This window comes from Hippoglossus hippoglossus, chromosome 15 (genome assembly GCF_009819705.1).
Source record: "Hippoglossus hippoglossus isolate fHipHip1 chromosome 15, fHipHip1.pri, whole genome shotgun sequence".
NCBI classification, from domain to species: Eukaryota; Metazoa; Chordata; class Actinopteri; order Pleuronectiformes; family Pleuronectidae; genus Hippoglossus; species Hippoglossus hippoglossus.
Genome location: NC_047165.1, coordinates 4,162,589 through 4,190,494, shown reverse-complemented (window position 1 = coordinate 4,190,494; position 27,906 = coordinate 4,162,589). Strand labels below are relative to the sequence as shown.

Here is a 27,906-nt window from a genome sequence, read left to right as displayed (position 1 = left end):
TTTGAAGCCTCCACTTTGACATTTTGTCCAGCGCCATCTTGTCTTTTATTAAACGAGAAGTAACCATAGTTGTGAGGAGAAGGGGGTGGAGCCTGACTGAGAGGTCGAGGACACTGCACCGATTGGACGATAGCTAGATGCTCTATGGTCTATTTGACTCTAAATGGATCATAATTTACTAAATGAACATCAGCTTTATTGAAGAAGACTTGAAACTCAGGAAAATGTTGACTGACGTTATAAAGTGTGAAGTAGACAATCAGTGGAGTCGCCCTCTGCTGGTCATTACACAGAATGCAGGTTTCAGGCATTTCTGCATTGGCTTCATTCTATGGTTTTTACTGTGATTTAAATTAAAACTTTTATGTGACAAATGACTCGATTTATAATCCAACAAATCAGAGGGTGGAACAAACACCATTTTCCTCCAGTTCCTCTAAAGAGCTGAGGAGATCTCTGCTGGTTCCAGCGTTCCAACGTTCCAACGTCCAACTTTTTCTTTCATCTACTCTTTGATTCTGTTCTGTCAAGCTGAGGTAAACACACGGTTGTATGTGTTGCTGTGTTTTTACTGAGTGGAGTTTCTCTGGTTACTATTCAGCATGTATGTGTGTGTGTTCCTGTACTCAGTTTGAGGAACATTTTAAGCATAGACCCTTCAGAGTGAGGGTAATTTGGAAAGTGAGCGGTTCTTACTCTTTTCCAATGGGCTGTTTGAGGGTTAAGACTTGGTTTTAGGGTTAGAATTAGGTTTAGGTTAGGGTTAGGATAAGGGGCTAGGGAATGTATAATGTCAATGAGTGTCCTCACTAAGATAGAAGTACAAACATGTGTTTGTGTGTGTCTGTGTGTGAGTGAAAAAGATAGAGAGAGATCAATGAGCGGAGTGGAGTGAGTCCTCTGACATGCCTGTCCCCTGAGAGTGTCATTACAACGGCATACATGCCAATCCAGCACACACACACACGCACACACACACGCACACACACACACACACACACACACACACACACGCAGGTTTACAGACTGTTAGTTGAGTTCACACAGTCAGATACCGCAGAGAATACACATATATGCGATTACACCCACTCGCTGAGACACACACACACACACACACACACACACACACACACACACACACACACCCAGAGTTCCCACTGATAATGAGCTTTGCTGGTGTACTGGTGCGTGTGTGTGCTGTTGGCTCTGCTCTGATAACACGTCAAGAACAAGTTAATGAGAGAGTTGTTGTGTTAAACCACTTTTCTAGTGTGTGTGTGTGTGTGTGTCTGTGTTTGTGTGTGTTTGTAGATATTTGTTGGGAAACTAATATTAAATTATCATCTTGTTTTGATAAAAAATATGAAGTCAAAGTCAAAATCTGTGATTCAGGTCTAAACACAGGTTTGTTATCAGAAGTAAGAGGAGAATGAGAAGTTGCTCAGGAAAGTATTTTTCCTGCTGTTCACATTTTGCCTTCTACAGTGTTACTTATATATCTATATTATATTATATATATATATTACTATATACATATATCAATATGGAACTAATCTTTGCAACAAAACGATTTGCAATTTAATGACAAGAAAAGCATTTTAAGATTTGAAACAAAGGTCAACAGATTTGTTTCAGTTTTAGTTTTTGGTGATTGGCTGATTAACAGCGACCACTTTTACTTGGAGAGAAGTGAGTAAATTAGTTTTATATGTTTAAATGTTTGCATGACTGGAGCTGTGGAAATCTGAGGGTCTTCATGAACAATAACAGCAAGAACAGAAGACGTGGTGTTGATAGTAAAAACTGCCGTTTGTCAGAAGGTGGATTTCAGCTCGACGTTGCTGGAGGATTTGATGTAAGTGTCTGTAAACAATTAACAACTTCAGTGGTTTCACGATGCTGCATCAGGTTGCCCTAATATTATTGGGCGAAGCAGCCCTCAGAGTCTCGCTCCGCTGGTAATGACAGTGTTATCTTCACTTCCTCCCAGACCCGGGAGCAGCCCCTCACCAGTGTTCAGGATTGCTGTGAATGAGTTGAGTGTTTCATCAGCCACACGGCTGTTTGTTCCTGTGGAGCAGCAGTGGAGGCTCCAACAGGGAAACACACTTAGAGTCTTACCAGGTACAAAAATAAACATAATTTATTATATTGTTTTTAATATGTCTTATTGGGTAATTGGGAAATGGTAACATCTCAATGCTGAACAACTGCGAAATAAACATTTAGAAATGTACCTATACTTTCATTAAATTATGTTTTTAGTCTTGATGACCAAAGATATAAAGATATAATTTGTGATTTTCAACAACCAGAGGGACGGAATTTCCCACAGAACAGATATCGCTCTGTTCTATCAAACAGTTATGACTTGCACACTGAGCAGGCAGAGTAACGGTAACATGACGTTCAATATTCACTCCTCTTTTATCTCTGCTTTGGTCTCCACCATCTCCTGTGAAGAATATCTGCCTGTTTCGCTGCTAAATGTTCCACTTCTCCATTCGTACTTCAGACTTACTTGTGTTTTCACTACAGACAACTCTCACTTTATTTGCAGCATATGATTCACTGCTTTAACTGGACAGATTTTGTACTGTGACAGCGCTGGATGAAACAAATGGAGTCTGCCTGAAATCAAACAGAGATGGAGAGTGAAGCCGAGGATGAAGAGGCAGTGAGGTATGCAAAAGAAACAGACAGGCAGCAGATGAACAGACACTGGAGATACATTACACAGATAGTGAAACACATAGAAAAGGATGGAAAGATGAGCAGCTCTGATAAAGAGCAGCGGAAACTCTCAAACTTTGTCTTTGTACAGAGAAAACAAACTTTCTGAAATGTCTCTTTGCATCAGGTCGTCCTCTGAATGCAGAACTAACCTGAGCCAGTGTGTGAGTCTCACCTGTAGGCTGCCGCAGAAGTGGTAAATTCCAGGGTCCGTGTTGATGTGGTTGTCAATAGTGTTGGGGTTGCGTTCGCGGTTCTTCTGGTAGTGGGTGGTGGTGGAGGTGGTGGTCTGGACCGGGGACACAGGCTGCCACACTCCCACGTCTGTCCCGTTCCCAAAGGCCTGAATGGCATTACCTACAGAGGGGAGGGGTGGGACAGAATCTGTCAGCTGTGATACTCAAATTATATATTTATTTTTGGCTGGTGGGTGAAAGACATTAAGGGGGGAGGGGGGGCAGGGTAAAGAGTGCTGCACACAATCTACAATAAAGCAACAGCACAAGACACTATGCTGGGAATCTTTTATATTGTGTAAACATTTTCGTTGTAAAACTGTGACAGGGCAAATATAGTACGCAGTAAATGTAAATAGTATTTCATAATATAGAATAGTGTGCATGTAGCCCCCCCCCCCCCCCGATACTTTTCATTAGTTCAACTCTTTATTACGATCCCAGAGCCTCCAAACAAGTCTCTTGGTGAATCTGAGCAGGTAAAGCTTTTCTTTCCAACAACAGAAATACCAACGTCGTATTTTTCAAGCAGGTCCCTTTAGCACCAAACTGGATCCTATCGTGAATCACACGCTTGTTAGTCCCCATGTTAAAATAAAGCTCTATATTGCAACGGCCTAAACCACAATTAAAGGTGAGTTAGAAGGTACTTAGGGTTTGTTATCACTTCCCTCCATTATAAATTCACCACACAGTCAAAAAGCTGAGTGCTGATGTGGCTATTTACCATTAGGGTCCATTAGTGGCCCTATTAATAGCATTCTATGGCTTTGATGTAAAAAGACACACACACACGCACACATCAGAGGAAAAGCTGAGCTTAACAGAGATGCTTTGTGAGCGTAATGATATTCTTCCCTCCAACAGTCAATTATGACCCTGATACTGTGAAGGGAGGAAGAGACGATCTGCATAATGGCTCCTTTAACCCCACTGAGATATCCACACATACATGTGCAGAGACACATGTCTTCATACGAGCAGAAGTATTCACCCTGCTGTTGTTTTTCATCGAATCATTTGTCAAATCTGATGCAAAATGTATTAAAATCCAAAGTCATATGTAAAATTGCCATTAAAGACACCGTAGATGTAGAAGTAATGACTGTGGGCAGACAGATTAGATGAAAAGTCAAAAGCTTTTGTGAACAATCTTGGGTTTTTGTCTTTTCCAGTTGAAGTTGTGATATGAAGTCTTGCTGAGTAACAGCCAGTAACGCTCAACAGTGACTTGTACGTCTCTTTGTTCTCGTGTCAGCCTTAAGTCAGCAAATCTGATGATTTACGTCCAAACCCTCAGCACTGTGACATCCTCAAGCCCTAGAGTTTCACTGCAGGGCCGAGGGAGCTGCTGTAGCACAACTGGAAACATAAATCCCTCAAATGTTCTCAAATTGACAAATTGATTGCAGGCTGTTGCTTTCCTCTACTTATGTTCTTCGTTTTCCTCTGCACATTTGCCAGCGTTCCCTTATTCCTGCTGACCCAGTTCAAGATGTTTCCTAACGTAAGAGGAACCAGGGAGTGTTTGGCATCTCCAAACTCAGTGTCAACAACAGCTTAGCGTCTGATTGCAGCTCTGATGGAAAGACATTAGAAGAACATGGATTTCCTAGAGGAGTAAATTAAGGTTGCCCGTCACTGGATTTGTGTTTTTCAGAGGAGACATCCTGTTAATTGGACTGAACTCAGTGGTGTTTGAAGACACTTAAACACATGTTGTTCAGAGCCAGAGAGCACAGCAGGGTCTCATCCTCCGTGTCTTTACTTTCCTTCCCCCTGCAGAAGTGGCTGCGGCTTAAACTCGTCCCGACCTAGAAACAACCTCTGAGTTAGTTCCACTCTGCACATTTAATAGACGTTACTATTAATCTGAGACAAAATGGAGCCCGAGACGTCCTCACTTCATCAGCGTTGCTGAATTGACCTCTGGAATTAACAGACATCCCACAAGATGTCTCGCTGTGACTGAAAATGTCGTCAACAAAGCAGCGAACGTGAAGATATTTATTCACCGGGAGTTCGGTGAAACTGGGATCATCACTGACAGAGTTAGGACGGGAGCTCTTTGGTTTCACTGCTCTACACACAGATTAAACTTCAAGAAGGGAAGGTCCTACTTTAAGTACATTGCACTAATCTTTAAAGTGTGTTTGGATAATAAACCCGAGCACATATTGTGGAGTTAATGTCTTTTCACACTACATTCAGTGCAGAGGACAAGCCACCTCTGCTACTGTTAAATCAGAATATATAAAAATGATTTTGCAGCCACTGCAGACGGAACAAACACACTATGTTTCATAAGGTATATTCAGTGTATTGAGGCTATAATCTCCCAAATCACATGTGTTTGTTCCAGTGTTTCATTTCATCTGGTTAGTTTTGGTTTCACATTGTAATTTAGGGACTAAAGAATTTTGTCTGACATACGTACGTCCTGTCGTCATCACCTACGTGGGCTGCGTCGACCTGTACTTGACACTGATTGGTCTGTAGACGGCTGTGCGTCTGACATTGGCGTTTTGTCAGATTGCTGGCAGGTAGTCTTTCTGCTTGAATGGAGAAAATTAATGAGGAACTTCATTTGGTTGCCATGGTAATATTATTATGGTATTACTACCAGCATCACCAACCTCAGGCACAGTAGTCCTGTAATACGCCAAATTACAGTGATCCTTCAAATACAAGCTCCGTCTCAACTTGGTCCAAAAGTCTGAACTATTCAAAAAAGTGCAAACGAACCAAACCATGGTGCAGTTTGATCCAGACCCAGGGCCGTGGTCGAACGAACCTTTCACACCTGATACTTAGGTTCAGACTAAACTAAGAAGTGTGAAGGTCCCGACCAAACAATGTGGTTGTGAAAGCACCATAACACTCACTTACATGATTGTACTTCTACACGTATGAAATCCCTGCCCCAAGCATCCCAACAAAAACATTAGATACTCTATGTACCTCACACTCATTGCTGCCAAAACTGGACACTACTATTGCAAGACATTTTACAAGAGACACACAGTAGAGCAAGAAAACCTCCACTGGTCAAAGACCAGAAATGCTCCACAAGAAAAAATATCAGATCTTACTATGTGTTTATTTAATCAGGCCCATCATTGGTGTTTAAAGTTTAAAAAAATGAAGGCATTGATCAGTGTAAAATCTCGAGGTGCTTTTGAAATGTCTCGTTAAAGCCACTCAACCAACGATGTAAGCTGATGCGATGGTCCTCTGGGAGCTGCATCATGGATTCTGAGAAAGGATGACATCAACACATTTCCCCTGAAAGTATTTTAGTTGACTAGCAACAAAAATCATAACGGGGATGAGCTGTTTGTTGATGAGCTGAGGGGGACTGAACTTCCTGGATCAAGATAAACACCAAACCCAACGCTAGCTTTCGTCTAAATTCATAAAACCAGCCTTTAGTGTCAACTTGGCTAAATCCCAGTCCACAAATATCCTCGCTATAAAAGTCTGAAACTCCAATTGGTCCACGAGAGATACAAACATAAGGGTGCACACTCCAACACACACCTTCATAAAGCTCCAAACCAAACATTAATTCAACCTTCACCAATGCAAACAGCGTGGTGCATTCGAGCAAACATGATATCATCTTTCCACCGCTGCAGATATTTGTGTTAGCTGTATGAGTTTGCCTCACACGGACGTCTACCACTTTATCTCACTTTACATGAACAAGGTTTTCTGTAATACTCGAATTATGATCCTGTTGGATGGCGTGACCTTTGCGTAGTCGGTGCATATCCCAGAAAACGGAGGGAGGCACAACACTGGACGAGCTTTGAATACATTAAATCATTGGAATACCAGAGTCTTCCTGAGAATATTAAAGCAGTGGTTTGGATATCCTGGGATCTCTGATAAATGGATGGCACTAGTATGATATTGCATGGATTATTATACACATGCACTGATGTGTTGGTAAATAGCTTCAACTGTTGTCGAGAAGCAGACGTAGCAAAAAGATTAGGAAATTCTAATGTGATTTTTTATCTTAAATCATCAAAAGTTCCCCCTTTTAATCAAATTGTTCGAAGCAAAAGTCACCAAACAACACTGCTGTTAAAAATGTCTGAAATGTAGAAGGCTCAGTATTAGAGGATGCTAACATCAATATGTGACCATCCACAGTAAGATCTGAAAATAAAGAGCCAGCTATATCCACCCAGGAGAAATCTGTTAACAATGATAATAAAATATCTTGAACGTAGCGCAAGAACATAACAGCCCTCTCTCTCAGTCTTTTCACATTCTCTCTCTCTCTCTCTCTCTCTCTCTCTCTGTGTTCTTTTCTTTCTCTCTTGTAGTTTCTCTTTAGTCATGACCCTGTAGCCGGCATGTGTCAGGATCTTCAGAGTTGTCAGTTCCAGTTACTGCTGAGCAAGCTTAATGAGAGCAGAAAGAGGTGGGCGGGTGGGGGGGGGGAGACAAAGAGATGGGAAGAGCAGAAAGAGGTGAGGTGAAGCATGAGCGGGAGGAGAAGGAGTAGGAAGGAGGGATGGAGCTGGTGGTGAAGGAAGGAGGCAGAGAAAAGACGTGAGACTAATTATGAGAAGTCAGAGGAGGTATATTCCTCAGCTCCCCACAGCCAATCAGAGCAGAGACCAGATGTACGGAGAGAAAGTTTTAACCCACATTAACCCTCTTTGATCGAGCAGATCTCACACTGACACACACACACACACACGCAGAAAATCATCACATTCAGTTGCGAGAGATGTTCAGTGCACGTCACACACACACACTAACTAGGAAAGGAGATGGAAGCACCTCCAGCTGCAACTTACTCTCGCGCTCACTCTGCATTGTACCGACGAGCACATTAACCAATGGATCGCTTAATACAGGTGTCTCGCGGCCGATTGCTTCGTCGATGGAAAACCTAACAACTCGATTCATTAGCGAGGCGATTCGGCTGCTGGGAGTTCGACACTTTCCTTCTCAATCTCTTTTTCCATTTCCCTGCATCATCATGCGCAAACATCACGTTAAGTATCGAACATGTGGGAAGCGAGCAGATCACTTTCACCTCGAGGCAGACGTTCACCTGGCTAATGTGAGACGTCCGCAGATAAAGCATCATGGAGTGTGAGTCTATTCTTAGGACACAGTTTGTATTTCAGCCTCGAGCTGCTGTTTGTGTGTCTGCGGAGAAGCAGAATCTCTGCTGTGACTATCTTATTGAATCTGAATCCAGTATGAAATCTGCTCGTAAATCCAAATCCTGTTATTATAATAAAACATGCAGGACTGAAGGTTTAACTGAGAGATTCCACCTCCAGCTGATTTTCCTTCACATCACATCGGTCTTGTTGAAAAGCAAAGGGCTGTTTGAGAGTGCTGATACACGATCGTTTGGCTGACAACAGACGCTGGTCTGCAGAAAACTCATTAAGTCGACAACAGCCAAGTTTCATTTTGGCCTTTGGTCAAGTTATTTATTGAATTAACGGTGTGCAACAGCTGATCAGTTTACCAATGTCACTGCAGCTAATGAAAGTGGCTGAAGTGCTGACTGGACAGCAGCCTGCAACCTGAATGTTCCTGAGAGGGGACGTGAGGTTCAACTTGAGGCGAATCCCTGTTCTATCCGTGGTTCCACAGAGGTCTCTCCGTGTCGATGCCCTCCCCGTGTCTGATTGGGATTTCACTGCTTTATCTCCTCTTTTAGTTTAAGAGCAGGATTTATTATTATTATTATTCAAGCACACTCACCCTGCAGAGCAAATCTAAGCATAAGCAGGGGCCAGATGAGATAGAGCACATGTTTTTGAGTGCACGATTTGAACTTATAATCAATAGCTCCTGCCCTCAAGCTGGAAGACCGCACTCCTTTATTTCTCTGGATGCTCCAGCTTCCTCCCACAGGCCAAAGACAGAGAGACCGTCTGTGGTCAGGTTAACTGGAGGCTCTTAATCGCCATTAGATGGGGTTGTGCGTGTGAATGGTTGTTTTGTCTCATGTCAGCCCTGCGATATGCTGCCGAACTCTCTCCCTGTTGTTTAGGGTAAAAATCCAAACCTCTTGTCCAATGTCATCGGCTCCAGCTCCTCCTCATGGCCCTCAAAGGATAAGTTATTATGGATTTAATCATATTTTAATCCTACTACCACCCATTTACTGACCCTGTTATCAAAAGGGAAAATGCAAAGTAGGATCAGTTTTATATCTCAAGCTAAATCTTTGGAATCAAAGCGGATTTGTAACCCAGAGAAGATTTGTTGAAAAGGAAGTTTGGAGCATCAAAATCCAGCCTGGCAGTCGTCTGCGTGTCAGCAAACATTCCATAACCACATCCAAGCTCAGGTGATTTATTCAGCGTAGGTGTCCTTGAGCAAGATATTGTAAATATGACCCTGTGTTCTGACCTGCGCACGGGAATCAATGAGGAGTCAACTTACACTCGAGCTGTGCTGTCGACGATTGCTAAACCGAGTGTAGCATCAAAACAGAAGCAGCAAAGTTAGCTCCTATTACACAGCGACGCTCACTCACTGTGGCTGTTATCGCTGCAGCTCGGCAGGAAAACCCTGAAACCTATTAATCTTGGCTGGGAATACAGTAGGTGTGTTTGTATGTGTGTGTGTGTGGGTTGTTAATTAAACAGTGTTGGATGAAAAGCAGGCTTTCTGCCCAAGATGTGGAGCAGGAGATGTGCTGCAGCTTTCAGGCACGCATGCATTCAGAGACTGTGGCGCAGTGTGACTGGTTTCTTTATGATGCAGGGGGATAACAATGCCAGCATGGCAATGGGATATATTTGGTGCGAAGGGGAGACGGCGAGAGGCAAGAAGAGAAAAGAGAGGATAAAAGAGCAAAACAGGAAAAGGGCCCGCTGAGCAGAGGGGATGAAAATAGAAAGTAACAGAAGAGAGAGAGAACTCAGAACAAACAGATGAGCCCGAGTCTCGGAAAGAAAAGAGGAGGAGAAAACAGAAAAGACAACAGCTGGTCAGGGGGATAACTTACGGAGGCAGGTGTTCTCGGTGAAAAACTCGGTGAACTTGTCACACTCATCCTTGTTGTTGCCACTGCTGCTGCAGTCGCAGTACGGAGACACGCTGATCTTGGGTGAACGCAGGTAGTTGGGAGTCATCACGGTTCCTGCAGCAGGTGCATGGAGACACAGTTTATCATTCATGCATTCATACGTCTTTGTTGAGGCAAGAAACGTGATCCATAAACAAGGATTATCTGTGAATTGTTGCTGTCAAGAGCCCCAATATGCTGCAGGGGAAAAAATAGGATTATTTAAATCCTTTAGGAGACAGTTATCATCCTGCATCTGTGTTAAATGATAACAAAGTTAAATCACTGCTACATTTATTTCCCTCTCTCCGACCCCGTGTGCAGAAGTGGAGCAGTGTGCTGGAGCTTCTGCAGAATGAAGCAGAATGCAGAGAAGCCGGAGTGAAGGATAGGCTTTTCTCTCTGCGAGGGGAAAGTAAATAGCTCCAGTCAGTGATTTCTCACTCCCTCAATGGATTGTTCCCTTGTGCTGGCTGCGCTCCAGAACAGGCCTTTTTGTTTTGCAGTCGGCAGAATGAACTGGTGCTGCGTGGACAGAGTGTGTATGTGGGGTCTGGCTTAGCGACTTGTGGGGACTAACTCTTCAGGGGGTGTTGTTGTGGCGAGGACGTGACGGAGACGAGGGTTTACAGCTGGAGCTACACGTCAGGAGATGAACCATGGGCCTTAGTTTCAGAGTTTTATCCATTGTTTTGATCAGTAATGACCAGAGACTGCAAATAAAGATGGATGTCTGCACTTCTTCCTACAATCCAGAAATGAAGCAAAAATACCCCAGATACAAACACTGTCATATTACGCCAGTGACGTAATTTGGGGCCAGAGCACAGTGGTGATCGGGGGATGGAGCCACTGTATTCAGATGGCGTCCATCTTTATATACAGTCCATGGTTATAGCATTCAGATGATCAGATAAGTTCGAAACAACATTGTGACCCTCGATGTCCGTTCTTAGCTCCCATCATTTTCTGCTAAATGAGGATTTTACCAGGGCTCTCCGAGGTTTGAGAACCCACAGAGAATGACAAGCATCAAGAAGTGCTACGTTTACATTGATCTGATATCAAACTCTGTGGTTGGTGCTAGATTGGATCAACTGGAGGGACAACGCGTCCACAAAGATAATGTTCAGAGAAAACAAATCAAATCAATAATGTGTAAATTTGGGGGTTTTTGCACAAGGTTTATTTTGCGCATTTGACATAAATCTGTGCTTCTGCATAAACTGGAGTCTTGTTAACAGCTTGTCAGATCGTGTGCCTGCTCATGGTCGGAGTCATGTCAGACCACTGATACTACCGATGTTGCAGAATTGCCAAATCCTCGCAACTGCTTTGCTAAGTACATTTCTCGTGCAGCCTTGGCGTGAGCTCCACTGCAGTTCTGCTGAAGTTTGCAATGGGGAACTCTCGGCAGCAGCTGAATGTTAAATTTTACAAGCTGATACTTTCCCCAAGCTTTCCATGGAGTCTGAGCCAATTTCAAAATTTGTTTTTGCTTGGAGACAAATATCAGAAGCTCCAGTACTGTATCTCAAGCACTGACCTAATTTCCGCAACAGCTCCCAGATTTTTTACCTCTTACTTTTTTTTGGTAGGACATTTTTTTTAGAAGCAACAGAATCGATTTGTATAAATAAAAAGCAGCAGAGTTACCTTTTAAATATGCAAATAAAAGAAAATGAACTACAATCCACAGAGACCGGGAGTAAAGAGAAAGAGACAAAGCTGAGCCATAATGATCAAGTGTCCGTGTGAACTCACCAATCAGACCCGAGTATGAGAGGAGGCAGTCTGCGTAGTTCTCCTTCAGACAGCCTGACAGCGAGCGAGGCTCCGGCTGGCAGTTGACAAAGAAGTCAGCCAGTCGTGACCTGCAACAAATCCCAAAATATGTCAGAGCCAAACACGATTAGAGCTCCAACAGATTCTGTACGAGGGGATTCAGGAAGCCGATGTGACTCGAATGTGCATCGAAATGCCCGGTCCGACCGAGCGTGTGCTGGAAGTCATTGCTCTCAATGTAATTAGGCTCCTTAATGGTCGTCTTCAGCGGAGTAAGATGACCCTCTTACGTTCGCTGTGGCTGCTTTATATCCTGGAGTGAATGAGGCTGAAGGCAATTCTGCACCAAGTCTGCTCCATTTCATTTACTGCCTTCGCAAATGTTTGTTTACTCTTTGCCACAGGTGCAGCGGCATGTGAAATTGAAATGGGCTTCGGGTTCCTGAGAAATCCACCGTTTGAGGAGATATTGAGTGTGATGTAGTGACTCTCTGACACAAAGCAGGACCTTCTAACATCATGTTCGGACTCTAAATCTTCATCTACAAGTCTTCATCTACATGTTTATATAATCTGGATCTTACTTTGTTCGTTTGGACCTAATTTATTGAAACCTGGGGGAAGGGTGAGAAACTCATTAACTTTTGGAGCAGATTCAATTAAGGGAGCAGATACAGGATCTTTTTCTTTTTTTTTACACTTTCTTTAAAATCTGAATTTCTCAAGAACAGATTCAATTAAAAAAAACATAATCTCAATACATCTATTTGCAATATGGTTATAAAGTGGCCAATCAGTATTGGTGGAGGTATGCTATCTCTTTTGAAAAGGTTTTGGCCAATGGTAAAGTGTGTGTGTGTGTGTGTGTGTGTGTGTGTGTGTGTGTGTGTGTGTGTGTGTCTCTCTGGGATTAAATGGAAGCATTAAGCATCATAAATGAGCTCCATTTGCTCTGTGGCCTCAGGTTTCCCTCCCTCTCCTCTCCTCACCCTCTCTGTCGCCACTTAACAGCAACGGCGGTAAATTCACGCTACAAGTTTCTGTCCCTCCCTGTGTCTCTGTCGTTTTTCTTTTCCCGTAGTGCACTCTATACATCAGCCATACGCTCAAGGCTGAACAACAGGTCTCCGTGCAGCACCGCCTCCTCCCAGTCCATTTGTCAGTTAGCACAGATAGATTACAGCCTTGCTTTTACCACAAGCTCCCTCGCCATATGTCAGGTGGAGTCGAGTGGCTGCTGCTGACAACTCTCACTGCGCACGGCTCTGCACCAGCCTGCTGTGATTAGTCAGTGCATATACTTGAGAGTGAGGGGTTTTATGTTTGTGACTGACAGACAAACACTGAAGTCTGTTAAAAACGACCACAGCAACCTTTGACGTAGGCTTTTAGACTTTTGGAAAAACTGTGAAAGCAGCAATGACCTGCTCCTTCATCTCCCAACAAGGCAAAGAGTGGATTGAGTACAACACTTGTGTGTGTGTGTGTGTGTCCAACCAGAACTATGCAGTAGCTGCAGTGTTAATGCTGCTCTGAACATTACCATTAATACTGTTCACGTGCTGCATGGGAAGGAGACTGTGGAGTATCCAGATGTGGTGACAGTGTTTATGACACATTATACAACACAGATTTGTGTCAGAGGTCTTGGTTGCACGACATTTATCATCTGTTTTTACCCTTAATTCACCTCAAATCTTTCTTTTACTGTCTAATAAAGTTATAAAAATGTATTCCTACAGTTTTATGGGTGTGTGGGGCTTGTTGTTTCCTACCTGCAGATGTAGTTGGTCTTGCACGAGACCTGCAGCTCCAGACAGTTGGGTTTCTGCTTCTCCTCGTACGAGCAGACGGGGACGATGGTCTGACGCCTGCGCTCGGAGCAGGCCGTCTGGTCGCTGACCGGACACGAGCAGTACAACATGCCATAGCTGTGCTTAGGTGGAACCTGTTCGGCAGAAGATTCAAAACATTAACTGTGATGTAACATGAAAGATTTTTGATTTTCTTTTTAATCTTTGGATCGCATTCCCTCTGTGGATTCTTTGGGGTTTTATTTTGAATTTTTGTGTATTTAATTACCCATAGTTTATATTGTACCTCCCCATTCCCTTTGTTTACTTCAGACAATCTGATCATGCTGCTGCTAGAAAATGTAAATGTTTGAATACAGCTTGAATCTTTATCAGCTGGACGATATTATTGCCGATATGGAATCATCCATTATCTTTGCCGATATGCGTTTGTGTGAAAAATATTATTTTACAGAATAAACAAACCAGAAAAGCTGTGCATTTATGTTTATATTTTTAACATTGACAAAAACTAAGTTTATTTTCTTCTTTCAAGTTCTATATATTTGGATGTACAATAGTTGTTAATGATAAACTGTACAATATTGAGCCTAAATTACATTTCTTTGAAATAAGGGTACACTACAAATGTTTTATAGAGATGTTGGCTGATAAATCGGTATTAGAAGTTTTATACTTGAACAATCGATCTCAGTTTGCCTCTACTCTTCAGTCGGGCGACAACAGAAGAATGTCATCATAGTTTTATCTCCAACACAAAGACACTCAAAGCTTCAGAGCTGTACCCACATAGATTCACTCACATTAACAAAGCTGCGTGTTCTTTCTAGTTTTCTATTTATTTGTATTATTATGGACTTGAAGTGGTCCCAGTAAAGATATTCCAAAGGGGGACATCACAGGAGCTGCGTTGCAATTACACTGTTTCACATCAGTTTTTATGAAACGACGCCGAGAGGGAAAACATCTTTTGTGTTTGATGACGGAATCAATGTCAAAGTTAAATGCTGGAGAATCCAACCCAGAACAAAAAGGCCTGCATGATTATTTATTGTGATTTTGACAACCCCTTCAATGTTACCACTTCAAATCATTCTCCCCTCTGAAGCGGGTCCTTTGTGATTTATACGTTCAGCTTTTATCACACATCAGTGGTTTGTAAAACCTCCAGCGTGTGTTCTTTCTGCTCCGTGTTTCTTTGGTTTTTTTTGATGAGCTTGTGTCAGATGAGCCTTGCCTTGTCAAAGAACTGCCGCAGGGCCTTGTGACACTTCCTCTTGTTGCAGACCTCGGCGGTGGAGACGCGGCTGGTGCAGGGGCTGATGTAGGACGAGCGGTACTTCTTGCACGTGTCGTTCAGGTTGCAGGCCTTGGCAGCGTTCAGACAGTTGTTCTCTCTCGCCACCGCAGGCTCACCTACAGACAAGAGGAGGAGTTGTCAGATGGTGGGAATGATTAGTGTGTGACACACGTCGAAGACCTTGATTGACGGCCAGTGTGAAGGAGAGCAACTTAAAAAAAAAGAAGAGAAATACAGGAAAAAACAGACGATAACAGGGGATTTGTATGAATAAGAATACAGTTGAGCCTTGGGCAGAAACGTTTGAAAACCACTGCTGTAGGCTAACCCGGCAGACGTGTGTGTGTGTGTGTGTGTGTGTGTGTGTGTGTGTGTGTGTGTGTGTGTGTGTGTGTGTGTGTAGCTCCTGCAGTCATCACTGTCTCCAGTGCAGGGTCTCATCTGTCAGCCTCCACTAATTGCCAGGGTTCTCCTCAATCCGCTATTAATTAACTTTTCAATAGACTTCATCTCCATCCTGCTTTTTGGAGAAAATGAGGCAAAAATATATATATTTTTTCCCCCTCAGTCTAACAAGCACAATTTAAATGGGGGACTGCCGGTGGGGGATGCGGAGTAGAGTGATTGGCTGTTGTGTTGTGCCCAGAAAACGGCGTTAATACGATTCAACACATCAAGGGAAGGGAGGAGAAAGAGGATTTAAAAGGGACGTAGAAACACGAGTGTGTGGGGAGAGGTGATTGGTCCAGTGACGTGTTAATTGGCGACAGAGACGATGCTGTTAGTTCTGCTAAAGAGGAGGAGATTCCTCCAGATGAATGTTTTCCAGAACCTCTATCGGCCCCTGAGGGGAAACCTCGGCTGGCTCACTCATCCATTTCATTTCTCTACTTCCCTTTGTTGTCCTGCAACCGTTTCACCTCACTTTCACATGTTCCCTGCAGCTGCTCTGCTTCCCTTCACTTGCCCCCCACTCCGCTCTCAGTTTGTCCCGCCTCCCTTGGTACACACTTCCCTTTCAGCAAACACTGTGGTAGCGTGCAGAATAAAAGGAACTCCATCTGAGCTACATTTAATCTAATGTAAATATGAAGCTATACAAAAAAAAGAGAGTATTAACAATTACAAAGTATTTGTTTTGCATAAATGGTTGAAATCAATCATTGATGACTTTTCTAACACGCCACAGATGCAAAAATGGAAAACCCAAAAAGAAAACAAATGTCTCTGAATGAAAAAGCAGTGTCACAAACATAGAAGACACAGGCAAAGATGTAAAGAGACATTGGACGAGCATTTAGTCTCAAATTCACTCCCACAGGCAGTAGAGAGTCTTTAATTAACCTAACCTGCAGGTCTCTGGTCTGTGGGAGGAGGTCGGAGCACCTGGAGATAACCCACGCACATGTGATTTAAGACACAGGAGCAAAGTGTGTCTTAAATGTTAAGTTGTTGATGCTTCCATTCATTTACTGACTTAGTTTTTCCTTTTAGTTCACACTTGATCTGCTGTCATTTTTATTATGAAAGATTCAGAAAGGAAGTGAATGCACTGACATTAGCATAATGACAACATTTCAACGCCATTTGTAATTTCATTGATGACAGTTGTATGGGAGCATTAACAAGCTTTTTGAAAAATATATTTTTCTTTTTATGACATTCTGCAGTACAGAAACACACAGAGAGTGAATTCTGGTGTAAAATCATGTTCCTTAAAATGTTTAAAAAACAAAGCATAGCATTAAAACTTAACACTTGTTTAGTGGCTGGTTCCTACGTTACCGTCTTCATGAGGCAGAACATTCACATAGATGCTTGATAGAAATATGAATCGCACAGCCACAGAAGTTAAGCCAACTGAAATGCACTGTAGAAAAACACGACCACCAACAAATTCGTACAACAAACTTTTCTCCATCTTTCATCACTTCCAACCCTCTCACACCTTCAATCCCGACGCCCCGCTCCCACTTCCAGGCCTCGTGTCTGCCTTCGATCTCCTGGATCAGTTTGTTCAGGGATCAGATTTGTAAACGTCATGAGCTGCCTCAGACGGACGGACTGACGCTCCTCTGTCAACCCTGCAGACCTGAGACCTTGGGTTATAACGTATAAACTCTGCTGAGGAAACCTCAGTGGTTTTGTTTGACAGTAGCGTCAAGAGCGTAAAGAGTGAACATTCAATGAAGGAAGTAAAATAGACAGAGCTGGAGGATGAGTAGATGGTAGTTTAGAAGAGGTCACAACAGGTAGACATTTTAAACCATAATGTCTGACTAAGGCTTTACTTTTTCTCCTCACTCTGCCTGAGTGCCTCGAGAACATCTCCTTTTCTGTGACCATTTATCTTCGCGAGCACCAAACGGAGTCCTGGACTTAATGTACGTGAAGCTGATCGAGCACTTGGCCCCTCCATCCTTTTTATATCACGAGTTTTGCTATTATACACTGCACTCTCTCATCCCGGCTGACAGCGGCTTGACACACACCACATCAAGAAAGCGTTAAAACGGGTGATATACAGCCTCTTTCACTCACACAGCAAACTGAAGCCCCCCCCCCCGACTGGATGTGAGCAGCACTCACTGGAATATAGCACCTGTTCAGAAAACATCACTTTTCTCCCAAACGGTTGTGAAAGGATCGGAGGTGAGAAATAAGTCGTTCTTGTAAAACTCAGCTTTAACATCTGTAAAACATCGTTTATTTGTCAGTTTCAACTTTCAGCAAATTGTGTTGTCTTGTAAACACTAAAGTGAAAACTGAACTCACAACCTACTCGGGCTTGTTAAGGCTAAATTTAACTACTATATAAAAACTGAAAACTTTTAGCAACGATGAAGATGAACTCTTCACGTGAGAGGAAGGTTAAATACTGATTTAACAATGTACCTGACATCTAAGTCTCCTGCATGGAGCCCAACTCATCCAAATATAGGGACGCGATGTCGATATCGGTATTAGGGATGTTAACAAACGTACACATTTTATCTGCTTTGTTCATTCTGTAAAATATATCCGCAAACATAAACACCGACTCTGTGAATTTGGGCCACTAGGGGTCTCTCAATCAAAACAATAACAAATAGCCTAGTTTGATGCGGACGTGAAGCAGTGTGGGATCATGGGAGTTGTTGTCTTCACCATCGTTGTTACATATTGTGCCTTTTTGCCAAAATCTGCACACACAGCGTCTTTAGTCACTTTCCTTCAATGAGCCTGGTGGGAGTTCCCCCCCTCACAAGTGCGTGCACACACAGAGCCACACACACAAACATGTGTACAGTATGTTGTCTATACCCTACTGCGCCCCTAGTGTCAGCAAATACATCTGCTGAACTCCCTTTGCACTCCTGGCAGATGGCACTGTCTCTCAAACACACAAAAAGACACACACACTCACACACACGCACACACACACAGTGCTCTGACAGCACAGCGCCCACACAGGGTTGTGGCTGGGGCCATCTGGAGGCCTGGTAGGGGGAACGAGGGCCCCCCCCGAGTGGCTCATGTTTCCGATTCAGCTTCAAATTGATTATCGTGTCGCCTGCTTCCTCCAGTCCCTGCTGCCCCTCCACCCACCACACCCCCACTTAATTTAAATTACCATGGGACACCACAGGGTCGAATCCTGACCTCAGCCGCCTCTGGACCCCCGGCACCGGTCTTGGAGTCCATCTCTTCATCTTCTCGTCTTTTTTCTTCACCGTCCTTGTGTGACTACTCCAGACTTTTACAGCTCTACCCCCCCAATTTTTCTGTTTCTCTCTCTGTGCTGCTCTTTCATGTTTTCATCCATGTGGCTCTGGATGTCTTCCAATCATTACCTCCCTTCCTCTTTCCTCGTCATCATCATCCATCTCTAAACTTCTCTCTGGTGGCTCTCTCTTGTTTCTTCCTGTGTCTCGGCTCCCCTCTGCCATCTGCCCTGGGTTTTTTTTGTTTTTCTTTGGGGAAAAGTAAAGTCATTTAATGGCCTTCAGTAGCCTTTCAATGCTGCAGATGATTTAAATTGGCAGCTTGGACGATTTATCAATGTTGTATAATTTGACTCACTGTGGTTTCTGGGTTATTCTATTCTGTGTCTTGGGTTCTTACTTTTCCCATCAAGAAACTTGACTTTTGTTCAAGAGTCTTGAATGATTTACAGAGAAAGTTTTTAACATTAGGTCAGAAAAGTGTCTTTACTCCAGCTGTCAAAGCCTTGGTATGGAGGCACTATGTATGTAATTGTCCTTGTCATAGCTATTTTAAATATAATGCCACATTACTGTCATGTTTGCCATTAGACAGAACCTCACTTCATCCAGCCAGTTGAGGATCAGTGAGGGGAAACTCTGACGGGTGTGTTTGTTTTCCACCACCCACAGTTCTGAGGCAGTACAGAGAGTGGCTGCATGTGGAGCCACCGGGTGAATAACTAGAATTCGAAACCTCTTTGTTTGCTAAGTACGACAAATGTGCGGGGATTTGTCCCGGTGGCGTGGCTGCAGGGGATTACAGAACAAACACACTGACACTCGCTGCAGGGGCGACGACACTTCACATGCAGCGAGAGGCGTACTTTGAGAACACAGCGCTCCGAGGCTGCGCTCTGAAACTGCCACTGAGAAGAGGTTGTGCTAAAGTAATCGGTCAATTAATCAATTAGTCAATCAGGAGGTGTAGGTGTAATCATAATCAAATATTTAAGACCATCAACAAGCGAAAATTCAGTGGTTACAACTTGAAATGGAAAGTGCAGTGTTTTAGAAGTGTCTTTTATTCACTTATAATAAGTAAAATAAGCACAAATCCTATGAATACTAAAATAACAAGATGTGAAGTGGGTTTCTTTCTATCAAATTAATTCAAGTTCTATACACTGGGTTGTTCCTGCATTTTCTCTTTATTTGTAGTTATAATAAAGTTCATGGTTTAACTGTAAAATACAAGGGTTTGATAACGACATTTTTTTACGAATTATAGCCAATCTAATAGAGGACACATTGGTATCAGAATCTTTTCTTACCAATCTCCACATCGACCTCCTCTAAATCCATAAAACTTTATCATACAAATGTTCCCAAATACAAAGCTTGTTCTTGTTTATGTATCTACGTTCTGTTATCGAAAAACTATGCTCACATAAGCAACATATTTGCCAGAGAATAGGACTTTTTGTGATAAGGATTATCTCTTCTTGGTATTAAGTTTTTTTTCCTTCTTTTAACTGCAGAGGCTGTTTGTTTGTAGCACAAATATAAAATATGTCCCATTTCCCATTGTACAGTTGCATTGTAAACCAGGAATTATATTGGAAATCAAAAAGCGGACCATTGTTTAATTGTACTCATATTTGTGGACCATAAATTCAGTATAGTAAACCGTTCGCAATATTCCTTGTGGCCATAACCCAATTTCCCCTGTGAACTCATTCAAATCAGACTAAACGTTCCCTGTCCTTGTCTACACAAGTCTTGATTATTCATTGTGTAAATTACGCTGCTTGCACCTCCTCCCCACTTTGAGAAATTACAGCACAGTCAGATTCAATAGAAAAATTCTAACATAATAAACGAGGCCTGGGGTCTTTTCCCTGCGAACCCGCTCTCTCCCTCTCTGTTGATTATCAGTGGTGAGTTACACCGCCGTCCACTTTAATGGGCTCCACGCTTGAAAGTGCAAGACAAGCAGAATTGGAGAGAGCGGAGGGCCGAGGGAGGAGAAGCGCTGGGAGAGCGTCCACGTTTTCTTTGTCTCTCCCTCTCCCTGTCTTCGCTCTAAACTCTTGTTCTTTCTTCTTCACTTCCTTCGTCTTTCTGTGCGGTTAATAATCTCCCTCTTCCTCCCAACACTGTCCCAGAGCAATAAAGCCACATGGTACTCACAGCTCCTGGTAATTGATCCCTGTAGTGCAACAGTCTCTCTTTCCCTTTCCCTTTCCCTTTCAATTCCATCTATATCAACTCCTCTTCCATCAACTCTCGTCATCTCCACCAGCTTCTCTCTTCCACTTCCATTGAATTTATTGAGCTTTATTGGCACACTGTCCAATAAACACCTGCCAAAGAAAATGATTTCTGTGTTTCCCATTGGCCGTTTTCTGCTTTTAGCCTCCTGACATCTCTTCCCGTCGCAGTGTTACACATCCACCAATCCATTCACCTCATTCCATCCTCATTTCAACAAGCCAGGTCTCCACAGAGGTGCTTACCTGAATACATGATACGCTTTCAGGAGCTCATCACTTATTCCCATTTCATACATGGAACTTATTTTCTTGCCTGGAAATTTCACGTTCGATCCAAATTGTGCTGGAACTGATTGGAGGAGGAGAAATACAACTCCAAGGCAAATTCTTAGTGTTGGCACACGTTTCCCTCGCCTCAGCGTTCTGTTGTAACTCTATCTCATCCCAAACCTAGTACCTTTCAACTCTCTGCCTTTACCTCTGTAACCTGCATGCAAGTCAACAATAACTGAACGGACTTGGTAGTAAACAATTAAGACAACTTGCTGGAAAGTGACTCTGGCTCCTAATGACGTCTTCTTCATCCTCAAGGTGGCAGTTTGCTGTGCACAGTTAGATGAAGAGGATGCTTGTCGTCAATCTGTATTTACAGTTTATTGTTAGATGCACTGATATGAGATTATAAGATCTGATTTCAAACAGAAACACTGTGATCTCTAACTGTCATGGAAGCGTTTTAGTCGTGCTGTGATCAGAGAGCAGAACCAGCAACGAGCCGAACACAGTCATGTTGCTGGGAAAGAAAACCGACAAGATGCAAGTTCATGTGTGCTTCGTTTGAGCCAGATGCACTGCAGCACATTCAACAGACCTGAGAGAGAGAGGGAGGGAGGGAGAGAGAGAGGGAGAGAGAGAGAGAGAGAGAAAGAGAGGGAGAGGGAGAGAGAGAGAGAGAGAGAGAGAGAGAGAGAACAAACTTGAGAAAGTAAACAGTGAGAGGAGAGTGGGAGGAAGAGAAGGAGAGAGAGAGAGAGAGAGAGAGAGAATCGCCCTGGCTTTCCACAGTGATGAATCTCCAGCAAGGCCTGTTTCATTACCCGTCTGCCAGCGTGGAGATCAGCCGGTAAGAGCAGGCCCTGTGGGGCTCCAGCAGAAATATATGGCTCTTTAATAATCTCCACAAACACATTCCAGTACAGTATTGTACGGCACACCACCCCCACACTGCTGCCCAGCCCCACAGGGGCCACTATCTCCACTCTTCTGGATTTAAGTCTGTGACCACAAGCCACCTGCAGCCAACGCAAAATTCCTTGTCATGTACAGAATTAATGCTTCTCAGGAGGTCAGTGCTGCATTCTGCAGGGAGGGGGAGGTATCAAAAATGTATAAGGTCCGAAAAAGAAAATCTATTATACGTTACAACTTTTTTACGTTGCAATAAAACTCCTCAATAAAAATAGCCTATTAGAGTCTTGCTGTTGTATTTTTCACTTGAAAAGAATAATAATATATATATATTTACTTAATCAGCACAGCTGTATTTATAATGATAAGATTACAATGTTTCCTTGGCTAAACACCATCAGCAACTATTGGTTATCTACTATTTACAATGTCTGCAGAGAGGTCAGCTGTTATTTTTCCAATGTAGAATTTATGGATCAAACACAGGGGAGCTGCACCTTATCTGTCCTCTCACAGTGCCTCCTGGGAACACTGCTATCCACTGGTATCTGCTTTTTGCTCTATGCATGAACAGAGTACAATGAATAAAATATAAAGTTTGAAGAGCAGTGCATCTTTCAGAAGTAATGCCCTCGTTGTTTTTGACATTCAAAGACCTTTTCCCTGGAGTTTGTTTGTACTGATGACAAAGTTAAAAGTAAGTGTGAACTCATGCAAACTAATTAAAACAGCCGTGTAAACATTTTTGAAATTCTGTGTCTTATTTGATGGTAAAAATAATTGTTATTAGCTGCTGTGGATTCCTAAGCCTCATGAAGGTTGTAATGTACAAAGAGATATGTCGATTTTGTGTGATGTTGTAACACTCACTGCAACAACCTTTACGTGGGCATGGTAACATGCTCGTCTTGCTATTGGCTACACTTCTCCACAATGAGCATAAATGAGCCTTTAGAGTGACTTGGCTGAGAGACATGCTGGACACCAACCAACCGTCGCTCGCCGTCTTTCCGAGGCGCCAGGGACCGACTTCACAGCTCACCTGGCAGCAGCACAAATATAATTCCTCTTTCACCACTGCTCCTGACCATAACATTAAAGGTGTCCAACAAACAGCAATAGTAAAACTTTTATCATCAATACCCCCGATCCAAATCACTATCCTAATATCGGGCTCTGTGGCGTCTAACTTCTCAGTACCTCAAAGCTAATGTGTCATCTCCCCGCCCCTCCCCAGCTGCCACACTCATATCTGGACAACACCCCGAGAGCCCATTTCCTTCTGTTTAATATATACAGCCATTCTGTCTGCACCATCTCCTGCCACTGGGCCCCACCTCAAATCGCCTGTCCCCTGCTCCCAAGTCTCCAATATCTCCCGACCCTTCTGCCACCACCCACCTGCGGTCCCTCCCGGAACATTAAAAAGTCCAGTGCGGAGATGGATGTGGACATCTAACAACAGGACGGCCTGTTTACTCTGCTCTGAGTACAAGTTGCAGCGCGAGCAAATGGCGCATGAATGTATTCAGCAGCTTACCTCGGAGTCTGTCAGATTGATTTACAATAGTGGCAGCGGTGTGCCAGTGAATTTGTTATACAGCCAGGAGTGGAGCAGGGTAACAGGGTAGGTGGGTGGGCAGGTGGGGGGTGTGGGGGGCGTTATTGTTTATTGTTGGTTCATAATTAGTCCTGCAGGTGCCCTTGCAGGTGTTGCATGTGTTCGAGAGCGGTGAAGAGAGAGACAAAGAGAAAGACACAGCCAAGTGGGAGGAGAGGGAGAAAGGGGGGGCACAGTTCCAAGTAAACTGTTGACACTGTAAACACTTAAGTTGGCCGGAGAAATGGAGAAAAAGAAAGACAAAGAGGAGCATTTCTTTTTCTCCCCCGTCCAAAACGTCAATCAATAAAAACACCAGTCCAGATCGGAACACTGAGAACAACAACACTCCAGCCTTCAGCCGTCATGTGTCTTTTCTATTTTTCAGCACGACTGAAACAGGGGGGGGGGGGGGGGGGGGGGGGGGGGGGGGCATCTGTCCAGCTTCTCCTTTATGACAGGAGGAGCTGATGGCTGCTGAAAGACATCTGGAGGCCCAGGAATTCCAGATCGATACTGAGGAACAGCGGCGGAGAGAGAAAACCGAGGGAGACTGTCACTGTGGAGTTCCCATGAATAGATCACCGGGACTACAGACAGTCAGACGTGACATCTTATCCTTTATCAAAAATATCTTAAACCTGCATGAGAAATAGGTCATAATTTATAGATCTGTCTTCAGGGATCGAAACAGATATTTGTGTCAGACACAGGGGATTCACTGACAGCTGAGTGGTTACTGAGACAACCAGGTGAGTTTGATTCCAGCCTCCAATACGTCCTGCTCAAGTGCCCTGGAGCAAGACACTGAATCCCTGTTGTCTTCCTCCTGTCAGCTGTCAATAAACCTCTCCAGGCTTCTGTCACTGTCCACATGCAGAAAGGATTGATTACAGCAGGCTCCTACTTTGCCTTTTCACCATCCATCTGGACCTCATGCTAAACCTTCTCTCAGTCTTTTGCACATGTTCTCCATCTGTGTCTTTAGGTTGATCTCACATGTTTTTTCTACGTTATCGTGCGTTCCCTCATTTATTATCATTAATCTACAGATGAGAGTTTTAGAATAAATAAGATAAAGTTGTTGTCATCGCCTTGTGAAATAAACAAAACATAATCGTGCACTTCATTGTGTTGTGGACAGCAGTGAGACACATTGTCCAACACTAGATCAAGACTATAGACAATAGGCAGCATTTTGAACAGAAACCAGAAAAAAACTGAATAAATACATAAATAAAAATACAAAAATCTAAATCCCTTTGGATCAATGGGCTGCTGATGAAGTGGCTTTAAGCTACAAACTTGCTGTACAAGAACTGCTCCTCTTCAGAGACAGAGAGTCCATGTATCGCATCTGATTTGATGTGCGGATGAATGAAAATGCCGTCTTTCTCAAACACATATGCAGCGTTACTCTATTAGCCGTCACTTCAAATACGGTTTATCTCTGAGGAAGAAGACGGAGCCGCAGAAAATCTAAAGGCCGAACATCAGACTAGTCTCTTTTATTGTCTCTGACTTTGTGCTTCTTCTTGTATTCACATACATATGCGTGATGTACACTACTTTATGTTTTGTTTTGATTAAAAAAACTACCATCACCTCGCGCATTATAATTGGCTGTAAAGACGGCCGATGTCAGACTCTCTTGTCTGCTAGATTTTGCGGGGACGCAGAAAGCTTTTGATGGATGATGTTCATTTTCTGGGATGTGTCTTGGACACTTTAGGTGCATGCAGCCCACTTCTTTTGGGCTATATGTTTTTAATCTAACATCCAGGCACGTCAAGGTCTGGCTTGAAGATGGATGAGAACTCCTCTACCTCTGCTGGCAGGTTGAAAGTGGAAAACAGGGTGGGAGGGGTTGAGATGTAGCAGGGGGGAGGGCGGGATGGACAGATAGTGCATGAAAGCTGCCTTATAAGGAGAAAGAAAAAGAGGAGTGCAGCAGACACCGTCCAGACTGCTGACAAAGGCGGATGAGATGAGGGGAAGGAGAAAGAAAGAGGGAAAAATGGGCAAGACGGGGAGAGTGGGAAGGAACTTAAACAGAGAGAACAAAAAAGAGTGGCGTCTGGGGAGGAAAAGCAAAGTGGGAGAAGTGGGAACAATGTGATGGTCGAATTGGAAACAAGGGGAGAAAGACGAGGGTGAGGAGGAGCCGCCATCTTTCACCCACAGTGAATCTTAGTTATAACTGAGCAAATCATTTTGAATTATTAGTGAGTTAATTTACACTTTAAACACTTTGATATAACTGCTGCCTCATTATTAACTGATCTTTTTCTAAAGCAAATTGTTTTTTTGTGGATGTTTATATCCCATTTAGACACTCACTACTTTTACACGGGGGAAATCAATAAAGTTGTCAAACATTTCAACTGTTATAGGAAGCCGCATGTTTCATGTAGCAGAGAACAGACGCAGCTTATAACCCCCCCACCAATTATCTGGGCCTTCAATGTCAGTAAAACAATCTCCACAACACTGGATGGGGTCTGGGGGCTAGGAGGAGGGGGGTGGGCGGGTGATGAGGTCATGATTAAATGAGATTAGTTAATGATTACTTAATGACTTGACAGGCGACCCCAGGCTCATTTACTGACCAATGACTTCCCCTGCACGCTCATTATTTGGCAACACGAGAACAACGGGTCAGTGTGCTCTGACGTGGTCTAATTACATTGACTGTGGATTCTGTCTCATCTCAAACAAGGAGAGTTTCCCAAAAAAATGTACCATTACCCACAGAGAGGCTATTTTCCAGGTTTTGAAGGATCTTTATTCATAAAAGATGCTTTTTTTTGGTCTCTGGATCTAATTGTCTTTCCTCATATTGCTGCAGGTTTGCCGTCCTCTGCTTTTCACTTTGAGTCTTTCTGCGTCTCTCTCAGTTTCTCTCATTATCCTTGTTTTGCCCGACAACTCCATCCTATATATTCATTACATATATATAGCGTTCAATAAAAATAAATCCAAATAGAAAGCACTCAAAGGCAATAACCAGTGGCCTCCGGTACCTTGGTCGTCCATTTGGCCTCGCTGCTGCTGCCGAAACGCTGCGCCTCTACTTATTTTATAAGTCCGTCCGCTGAGTGAATCAGGATCTTTGAGCTTTTTATATCCATCACAACAAGGTGGGAGTAAAATGTCAGAAAGTGCAGAAGATAAAAAAGTTGCACAAAGATGTATTAAGTGCATTGCTCTTCACAAGACCCTGGCAATATTTGGACTTTTCTAAAATGCAGCAGGACAAAAAGCCTGTTTTTTGTTATTGTGACAAAACATTTTCATCTGTTAAAACATTGTATAACTGTAGCACAATTTAGTGACGGATCCTATAGTAAGTAAACACTTTTCGTCTAAATCCGATTTGTGTTTTCTTTGAAATTAAACTGGGATGGAGGTGTGTGCTTGTTCATGTGTATGTGAATCTGTTTATAGTAAAAAAGTAAATTTGCATTTGCACCTTTAAGTCCGTGCATCCAAACTTGTATCCGTGTCGTGACTGCACGTTTGCACAGCCCCTCTTAGTGAGGGCAGTCACATAAATATGAGTGTTTACCTTTATGTGTCTGTGTGGCTGCTGAGTGTTGTCCAGATTCCTGCCTGTGGTTTATGGATATTCATTACAGAACCATTACAGCAGAGGTTACACGGGACGGGAGGGATGTTTTATCTGCTAATGCATAAAACACAATCACGCACACACACACACACACGTCCATATCTCTTGACATCTCAGGAATGAAGGCATCTATCTTGCTGTGTGGCGGATCGACCCCTGTGTCAGTGGCGCTGTGTATTGAGATGATGAGAAACAAATCACCCAAACGCGTTCCTATCTGCTTGAATCACAGGAAGTCACAGCGGCAAATCACAGCGTCGCAGGGGCCGTCGCTCGTAAAGACGACTCACTTGTAATCGAGCTTTTCTTAAACCTGGGAGTCTGTCAACAGCGAGCGGATCGCAGTCGCTGCTGGAGTTCACACCAGAGCAACTTTCATTACACTCAACAGCCATTTCACTCGGTTTCCCCCTCGTTGTCGGATCAATCTCATATTCTGCACCTGATCGATAACATTGATCGGCATAGCTGACCGCGTCACGTGATGGTAACCGCCGGCTGATGCCTTGCCTGAGGCACTGTCAGTTGAAACAAAGGGTGTTTTTTATTTACTACCTACTCCATTAACCAACAGAGTAAAGGATTGTTTCACACGTTCAG

The 27,906-nt window shown here is 43.3% G+C and overlaps 1 protein-coding gene across 4 annotated transcripts in view; it reads right to left on the bottom strand.

Annotated features, from left to right (window-relative positions):
- gfra1a (gdnf family receptor alpha 1a) overlaps positions 1-27,906 on the bottom strand; it is a 75,043-nt gene that overhangs the window by 5,636 nt on the left and 41,501 nt on the right. For all 4 annotated transcript variants that reach the window (XM_034608934.1, XM_034608935.1, XM_034608936.1 and 1 more), the window contains exons 4-8: positions 14,866-15,044; positions 13,590-13,762; positions 11,794-11,903; positions 9,970-10,104; positions 2,909-3,090 (exon numbers count right to left, since the gene is read on the bottom strand). In XM_034608934.1, coding sequence (XP_034464825.1) covers positions 2,909-3,090; positions 9,970-10,104; positions 11,794-11,903; positions 13,590-13,762; positions 14,866-15,044 — 779 coding nt within the window. The remainder of the gene's footprint in view (positions 1-2,908; positions 3,091-9,969; positions 10,105-11,793; positions 11,904-13,589; positions 13,763-14,865; positions 15,045-27,906) is intronic.